At 41.6% G+C, this 9,733-nt stretch overlaps 1 protein-coding gene and 1 pseudogene across 1 annotated transcript in view; both read right to left on the reverse strand.

Annotated features, from left to right (window-relative positions):
* The window catches only part of LOC124616078, a 60,842-nt gene extending 60,498 nt beyond the window's left edge, over positions 1-344 (reverse strand). The window contains exon 1 of the mRNA XM_047144323.1: positions 104-344. Coding sequence (XP_047000279.1) covers positions 104-185 — 82 coding nt within the window. The 5' untranslated portion in view covers positions 186-344. The remainder of the gene's footprint in view (positions 1-103) is intronic.
* A 6,989-nt stretch (positions 345-7,333) lies between these two features.
* On the reverse strand, positions 7,334-7,489 carry LOC124617252 (annotated as a pseudogene).
* Positions 7,490-9,733: the final 2,244 nt, after the last annotated feature.

Genomic DNA, 9,733 nt, shown 5'->3' on the forward strand with positions numbered 1-9,733 from the left:
AAATAAACAATACATCTACGCAAACACATGCCAAGATATGATACATCACAAGACACCTGTCCTTAAATATTTCACGTCTTTTGCTAAAACAATCCAAAACTACCTTTTTTCAAATTCAGATGCTGTTCCTGCGCCGGCAAGGATACCACATACTGCACACCATTTTGTTCACCGCCTTTACTCATGACAAATAAAACTATCCATGCAAACACCAAATACAGTGCGTAATATAAAATTCAGTTTTAAAATTCTACGCTTTTTTCTGTAAATGAAATTACACAGTTAACAGTGATTGAGTCTTTAACAGAACGAAGCACATCGAGGGAAATGAAACGCCAACTTTACCAGAGATTATGATTAAACATGCGCGCCACTACGGTACCGTCACTGATTACAGAAGAGATATAAATATATACAATAATATTCGACAACAAATGCAGTATGCATGTTTTTGTACGGCAATTATTGGTAAGGAAAATACCAAGTGATGTAATCACTTTTAACGATTATATCCTATTGGACATGCATTATGTTTGTCAGACAACGATAACTTTTTCACAAGTTTTGGCGTAGCATCCCTAAGTCGGGTTCACACACGCAACGAAAGTGTCGCCACAGGTAATGGCATAATGCAATTGCAAGACTATTCTATGTGTGAACTCCCAGCTTTTAGTGGCGCAACTTAAGAGACGCAACTTTTGTCACGCCACAAAAAGTTCAGCTTGATTGTAGTTCGTTGCGCCACTTTCCAACTACAATTGCTCCCTGATTGTTGTATTTCGAACCACGAGCATTCCGTCGCAGGTACTGTACTCCATTCGATTACAGTGAGTTTTTATTTTATTTCTGAAAAAAAGTGAAAACAGTTCACTTCTGGAACCACAAAAACAGCTACCTATGTTTTATTTTCTGTACCAGCAGTGTGTCTGTGTGTGTGTGTGTGTGTGTGTGTGTGTGTGTGTGTGTGTGTGTGTGTGTGTGTGTGCAATGTTTCCAAACCAATGACATACTCCACAACCTTAATAGATTTTTGTATAATTAAATATATAAACTTAATATATGTAACTAAAAAAGTGAGTTGTATAAACTTCGTGGGACCAGACGTTCTATAAATTGTGGGTTATATGCAGGAAATAGCTCCATTGTTCGATGTGGCACTTGTTAAACTAAAAGTTACTTGTTTGAAATGCCTAGTATATCAACCAATGTACAAGATTCTAAAATTTTGGAAGATTTGCGTGTCAGCAGATGATATTTACACGCCAGCTATTGGTTAGTTTGCCACTGCAGACAGAATTTTCATCTTTGAATGTTACTTCTATTATAAAGATGTTTGTGGCCCCTGATTTATCCCTGTGCGAAATCTATTTTCGGATCCAACATTTGGGTTTCGTCTTACTTCTATTCAACTCTTTCACACATCTAAAAGGCCATACCTGCACTATAACATTAGTATCCGCTCACATGATTTCATCCAACGCTATATTGAAAGCTGTGCAACTATGGAGAACTCTCGGCGTCCTGTATGCAACTTAAGAGACGATTTACAAATGCGTTTACCATTGTGCGCCACCACACACTAAGCCGGGTTCACACATGCAACAAAAATGTTGCCACATCTAATGGCATACTGCAGTTGCATGTGTGAACTCCCAATTTTTAGTGGCTCAACTTAAGAGATCCAACTTTCTTCACACCACAGAAAGTTCAGCTAGGTTTTACTTTGAAACTTCCTGGAAGATTAAAACTGTGTGCCAGACCGAGACTCGAACTTGGGACCTTTGCCATTCGCGGGCAAGTGCTCTACCAACTGAGCTACCCAAGCATGACTCACACCCTTCCTCACAGCTTTACTTCCGCCAGTACCTCGTCTCCTACCTTCCAAACTTTAAAGAAGCTCTCCTGCGAACCATGCAGGACTAGCACTCCCCAACCTTGATGTCAAGCTCATCTGCTTCGATTGTCCCATTTGCTTGTATACTCCTGTAAGTTGTTTTACCTCCATTTATGAAAAGGCTACATCCCCTCCCCCCCAAAAATATTTGCATGCCTTTTCTATCTCTAAAAATATCCTAGTTTCAAGGTCCTTTGCAAATTTGCTTGTGATTGGTAGAGATGCATCATGACCAGATTTACAGCTTCTGCCATGTCATTTACATATAGAAGAAAAATAATGGCCCCATACTGAGCCCTGCAGTACACCATATATTGTCTTTTTGAATGCTGAGAACACATTTTCGAATGTGTTGCCGTTTCTGTATTTTATCTCTACATGTTGTTGCCTACTTTCGATAAATGTTTTGATAATATTGTTTTCCCTGCATCTTATGCCACGATGGTTAGTTTGTGTAACAGGATTCTGTGGCACACACAATCAAAAGCTTTTGACAGTTCGAGGAATAAACTAACTTGTTCCTGTTTTTCCAATGACCTGACTACATAAGCTGTGAAATCTGCCACAGCTGTCTTTGAAGGTCGATCTTTTAAGATACCATGTTGTGTACTATTTATTATGTTATGTTTCTCAATGCAATTTACTGTTCTATCCTTTATGCCTGTTTGTACAATTTTAGACAGTACAGATGTGATTGCAATAGGTCTGTAGTTGATGGGATTCTCTTTGTCTCCTCTTTTACATATGGGGATCACTTTTCTTTTCTTTAGGCAGTTTGGAAATATTGTTCCTGTAGTATTTGATTTATAAGGAATGTGAGAGACTTACTTATCTATTTAGAAATATGCTTAATTGTTTTAAGAGATATGCGATCCAATCACTCTAAATGTTTCTTTTTGAATTATGTTTATGACTTCTGACTCATTTGTTAGTGATAGGAATATACAATCTGTTACCATTTTGGAGCTTTTTATGTTATTTACTATTTGGATGGTTTGGTTTCTGACCAACCCATCCACCACATCTATGTATTACTGACTGGAAATATCAGACGCTTCATATGGATCATTTATCAAAGTTGCTTCATTTGTAGGTTGATATTTACATGAGCTGGTACCGCTCTCTCTGGATTGCGACCATTCGATCTATTCCTAATCGAAAACTTTAGATGGAAACTCCTTTGTAAACTGTAACCTAAAATTTTGCGGAATAAATAATGGTTCTGATGTAACAAAACAGACACTTCCGTCCAGTGTATAGACAGTATATGACTTTTCCGTATAAATGTTTTTACTTGTGCTTACTTTATCAGCTTTCTTTGTGTAATTCGAGTTTTCATATTTGATTTCTCTTTTAAAAATTATCTCCAGCTTTACTAACATCTATTCGAAATCAGAACAGCCTCTTATTGACATTGATGTAATAGGTCTAGTGGGGGATAGTTTTCATGAACTAATCCTGTGTAACCTGATATGAGAGCACTATTGGTCTTAATTTTGATACATTCTTAGAAAACTTTTTGCAGAAATTGGTGTATTTCAGACGAAGTCCATGCTCAAAGTACATCGACTCTGATAACTAATTTTTCTTATAAGAAGATATTTAATTATTATTAAATAATCAAAACGTTGATATAGATACATCGATAACTGTCACGATACTATGCCCTCTGCTACATTCTTTCCAACTCTGAGAATTTGGCCCCCAAATTCTATGCTGCAGTTGAACCTGGAACTTTACTACTTTTCATACAGTTGATTCTGAACAAGTTTTTCACTGACTCTTCAATTTTCTGGTTACATTGACCATGCTGTTAAATTTCTACAGGGACGCATTTAGAACTTTCCAATTGCTATGTTGTTTCTTCATGAATGTCGACATTGTTAGTATAGGCCTAAAGTTGGAAGAACAGTTGGCACAGGATCTGGCTGATTCTACACTAGTGGTAGTAAACGACAGTTGCCATCAAGATCATGACTAAGGTGTCCGCCCCCGGTAGCTGAGGGGTCAGCGCGACAGACTGTTAATCCTAAGGGCCTGGGTTCGATTCCTGGCTGGGTCGGAGATTTTCTCCACTCAGGGACTGGGTGTTGTGTTGTCCTAATCATCACCTCTTCATCCCCATCGACGCGCAAGTCGCCGAGATGGCGTCAAATCGCAAGACTCGCACCAGGCGAGCGGTCTGCCCGATGGGAGGCCCTCGTCACATGCCATTATTATTTATGACTAAGGTCTGTCTGATGTAGCAGTTCCTACTATACTGAGTCAATACTGATGCTTCCTGTGATATTGAATTATGTGTCACAATAGCTGTTACTTCGAAATTCGATCATTCTGGGCTGCCACCATTTGGTTTATGGGAGTGAGAAGCACAGAGTCCAAGGTGGTGTTGAAAGGAAGATCAGGAAGGTAAGATAGCGAATATGTGGTATTCAGATTCCTGTAATAGTTTCTGGCAATCGAAAAGAATGACTCAATATGTTACAATGGCTACCACAGATTATCAAACCGTGTATCTGTAGTTCTAGGTGTTGTATGTTACTTAGGTGACTCTGGACATAATATGTGCGAATGGTTTTCAGCGCTTCTTCCTCTGAGAAGAGCGTATGTGACACAACCCTATGGAAATAGTCTGCCCATCTTGCAAGCACTTCCCAAGTATACTTATATGTTGGATTATCTGTGTGGAACTGGTTAAGGTAGCAAGAGCCTAGAATAGTAGGGCATGACTCGGAGTAGTAGTGATTCTGCAGTGGAAAGAAATGTATTAGATTTTTGGTCAGGGGCGATGAGTATGAGGCCCTGCACCCTCAAACGTGTGAACTTACTAGAGTCCACATGCTACCGTGATTATTTAGCAGTTGATCTGATGCTCTTTACACGTCAGAGAAATTCGTATCTGAATTTGCAATTGGGTTCTATCTGAGGTAAAATTAACGTCAGCCATATGGTATATCAAGAGTAAAGAACTACCCTCCAGTATGGATAGTAGCTCCAATGGGGCCAGTAACCCATTCTGAACATTCTATAGCAGCCCTTCAAGGAACTGTTCCAGTGATAACAGTGCCGAGGTAGGTACCCACAAGTAGCAGAATGAATTACTCTTGCAATCCAACACCTTAAATGCGAACATTGTTTATGCTATCCAAAATGGTCCAAAGGAGCCTCGCGACTGTCAACTGCATGTCAGTTACATCTAGTAAGGTCTTGATAATGCCTAAGTCCTGATTCACTGTGACTGCTGCCTCCTAAATGTGTGTCGTCAGTGCCATGGCCAAAGCATGCAAATGGTGTGTATCATTAACTACATCCTTCTCAAGGCTTGATAGTTCTGTGGGATGCAACTCTAGGGTTCCCAGATTATCTTCTGCGTCCGTCTATACTTGGTGCAAAATGGTGTTTACATTTTCTAAATCTTCCACATCAGCTGTTGTGAATGTGTTCAGAATCCACCGTTGCATCTGTCCAGTGCCTCTTCTCCGGTTGCCAGACCTATAGTAAAAGTTCCACTCCCAATGGAGTTGCACTCGAAGCCATTTGAAGGAGCTCAGTAACCACAGATTTTCTGTCTGAGAGTCTTTACTTTACTTTTAAAAAGTTGTGTAGTCACTTCCAGCCACCATGTCCAGCATGTCTAGGAAGTGGAGGAGCCTTGCATGGTACACATTCTAGACCAGTTGCGGTGCAGTATTAGAAACAGGCCCTGTGGCCAAGCACTGCTATACTACTAGCAAATTAGGCTAGAAGCTTCATCCAGTTGGATGGAAGTGTAGACATTGGGAGTGTGTACCCTAGCCTTAGTGTCTGCCTGGTGGCACCTTGTGACGTCAAAGATCCAGCGGACTGGTGGCTGGGAGCATCTATATGTGACGCTCTGGCATTAGTGCTGAGGATGGACCAACAAGGAGGGCAATCCTGTGGATTGGTGAACAGAGATGGCTGTTCCAACAGATGGCAGGTGAGCGACGATGTCTTCTCGACTTCATGGTGGTGACCAGCTCTACAGCAATTGCAGATTCAATTCCTCTTACTGATTGGATGGCCAGTATATTCGTCACTGGCATTGTGTGAAATTCTGATATTCTACAGAATGTTTAGGTAAATGGTTCCTAACCTGTCATAGAGGATTACCTGTCAGTTCCGACTTAAATTAGAACAATCATATGGACAAAAATGCAGGGAGGGAGAGGCAGGGACTAAGAAACAATTACAAGATGCGGACAGACTGTCTAAAATAAGTTCGGAAAATGTGACTCCTGTCGAGATATGAGAGTGTCAGAATATGATTCACCATTGTCTGTAACCATTAAAAGACATGTCCATAGGATCCAACGCAATTACTTGGTTCAGTGGACAGACCTGATTCCAAATCGCTGACGGAATTTCTACCAGAAAGCGTAATATTATAGACCTGAAAAGCCAATGTTTTGGTCGTAGAATTTTGTACATTTCTAATGAATACAATCTAGCACTACATTTTTAAGTGATTCCTCACATAGCTCATCATCTGCTGTATGTGATCAATCTCAATCAACCACCAGCCTCCCTCGCCTATAATGCCGTGGATATACTGCGGAATCTCTGTTACACTGTCTACATGGCTTCAAGATAGAATGCGTTACATACACAGTTTGTTAGCGTGGGAAATGTCTAGCAGCGGTATGAGGGAGTTGCAAATATAGGCTTAATACCAAGTTGCTTAGCAGAATCACTTTCTAAATTCGGTGATAAATGTGATTTTGTTACGAGCTTAGACAGCTGGCGACGTGCACCCGCACTTTTGGTCTATTACACACACCAGCAATCGTCGTCTTTATTCCATGTTACAGTATTTGTGCGGAAGACCACTTCATTCGGAAGTAACACCATACTTCGAGTTTAAAGCATGTATAGTGTTTAACATGGATATCGTCAGCGACTCATGTCTCTGTCTGTAGAACCAAGACCATGTTTTATGGAGGATGACAGTAACATAGTCGTTGCGATCGTGTTTAATAGCGAGGTCCTTACGCGAAATGTATGTTGCAGGCAGTAGAATCCTTCTGCGGTCAGCTACCTGGCGAGTGTAATCCGGCTGCTGATAAAAAAGGATAAATTACTCGCTATGCATAGTGACTCTCATGATGAAGATATTTAATTAGCCTATCAATTTGATATCAATGATGTGCCGGTTGAAGGGTGCAAGCGGTGCCTAGGATACCACGGATATGGTTCGGGAGTGGGAGCGGTAAACAGGCGTTTTTTCGTTGCGGCCATCTCTTTTAATGAAATTTCATTCTCCCACCTACACACGGAGAGACAACTGTCCTAATAAAATCAGATGTATTACCGAATTTATAAAGTGATACGTAGTACAAACCAGATATTCACAACTTGTCTGTGCTGTTACCTTTAGAGCCCTTGTATGTGGCGAAGCATTTTGTTACTTTAAGGGAGTTCGATAGGGAGGAGGCATCCTGTGACAGAGGTAGATTTTAGCACTCCGACACGAGCTAAAAATGAGTTTAATATTCTAGTTCTGTGATGCAAGACGTAACAGATATTAAGCTGATTAGAACAGATTTTTTACATGATGAGAGAATACTTAGAGGAAATGTAACCTACGCCATTGTGGTGTACAGGATTTTGACAAGTAACGATACTTTAGTGATGTGAAAACGCGTGTGTGTCCCAATTTCTTCTGTCTTCGAAAAGGTATAAAAGGGAGAAATCTACATTTCGCGTGAGAAATTAGAGGTGTATGGTCAACAACATCACTGTCTCGGATTGGATAAAGTGGATTTTTTTAAATTGGGACCCTTTATCGGGGTGACATTGGTTAGAACTATTGTATACATCCAGGCTGCTGCTGTTTCACTCACAGTTTGCTATGGCAGGAGTGATCACGATGAGTCGGCGACCGAAGTAACGGATTAGCTCAGCCTGTGACGGCCGGTTAGGCACCAAGATTGCGCCGACCTTTCTGCTCTTGCCTGCACCAGCGGGGGCTAGTGAAGTGTCCAGTGTGCTGGGTTAATGGTGTCAGAAGCAGACGTGTGTGTTGCATTAGAAGATTCAAAATGGTGTCTGCACTAAACGATTACTCCACCGATGCAAATTGATCGGTTGACTGCTTGGTGACAGTCTCCTTCCGACCTCTGAGCATTTGGTATGGTGGGCGTGTGGATGCTGGGGGATGTGAGTGCAGCTGCCAACACAGCCGATACATGTGCGGGTCTCCCCTCACAGGCGCTCATGAAACGATGCAGTATCGCTGCTGGCTGTGGATGGTGCGACCGTGGCTCCCGGCAGTCACGCGTAGGGAGCGCTCTTCGCAGTTGCGAGTTTATGGGATCAGTTGGATTTTTTGACCTGATATGTTTAGTGGAAACATTGTGGTGGAGGAGGGTGCTTGTGCTCTCAAACGTTGGTTCATGCAAGACCTCGCATATATTTAAGCACCACGATATATTTATGGAGGAAATTTCTTTACTTGATTTGCATAACGTTTACGCGTGATACTTAAACAGCGAAAATATATTTTAGTGTGAAGAAGGATCATCGTAAGATGGAGGTGAGCGTTTTAAGCGATCTATTTGACTCTGTAAATTGAAAACAGTTGATTTGATAGGGTAATGTAAATGGATTATTTCATTATATTTTTGATATCGAAATTGCGTTAGCTCTCTCTTTGTCTCCAGCATTAGCCAATGGGAGCGCAGTATTCTGAGTAGAGATGGTTCAAATGGCTCTGAGCACTATGAGACTTAACATGTGAGGCCATCGGTTCCCTAGAATGTAGAACTACGTAAACCTAACTAACCTAAGGACGTCACACACATCCATGCCCGAGGTAGGATTCGAACCTGTACCATAGCAATCGCGCGGTTCCGGACTGAATCGCCTAGAACCGTTCAACCACCGCGGCCGGCGAGGAGAGATGAAAACCACTGTCTGCTTGTTGTGGTTTTGACCTTCTTGGCAGAGACCTGGAGACCCAAAACAGTGCCTACTATACTGCACTTCATTCCATTAATAATCTGTAGACCACTATTGATGTCGGTGCCATATGACTGCAGTATGTTTCTCGATCTGTACAAAATAGTTTCCCACTAAATGCCTCTTAATTTGCACTTGTACATCTGCAGAAAGTGGCGGACATTGCTCCAGCACTGGCAGCAGCCATTTGGTGGGTATTTTCGCTAAGAACCAATCAGAATTCTCTATTCACAGAAGTTGCATGACATCAGAGACTCACAAGGCATCCTTTGTGTGCGTGTTGGGGGGGGGGGGGAGGGGGGGGGGGGAGAGGCATAGGAGTGTCTACAGACTGGTTGGAATCAGACAGGGGCAGAGCAAGGTATCTCCAGAAAGTTCCATGACAGCAGAGAGTCACATGATGACTTCTTTGTTCGAGTGTTCAGAGACAAGTCAAAGCAGGCTAGCTTCCTCTGGTTCGGACAGGTGGTATGAAGTTCCCCACCTGCTATTGTGGCTTTAGAATATATACAGACCAGCATTTGTAGAACATCGAAAATTCACCGCAAATTCGAGCCATTGTCCTCATCTGCAAGACAGTGCATCGAACTCTAGAAGTATCTTTTAGACATCCAGTCTGCTGTGGGTTTCGAAATATGTCATGAACTTTCAGATATGTAATTGTTCTGATTTTCCTGTCCGTGCTTAGGCACCAGTGCTTCGAAAAGTGAGGAAAATAAAAAAGTGAGTTCCTTAACATTCCTGACTCCAGCAGCAAATATAAACTAAGTCTACTCAGCGTTTCCATGCATGATCGGAATAAAAAGCGTTGCAACTGCTTAAATATTACATACTGCCTTGTCACCCAAAACTTTTTTAAAT

This window comes from Schistocerca americana, chromosome 5, assembly GCF_021461395.2.
Source record: "Schistocerca americana isolate TAMUIC-IGC-003095 chromosome 5, iqSchAmer2.1, whole genome shotgun sequence".
Taxonomy (NCBI): domain Eukaryota; kingdom Metazoa; phylum Arthropoda; class Insecta; order Orthoptera; family Acrididae; genus Schistocerca; species Schistocerca americana.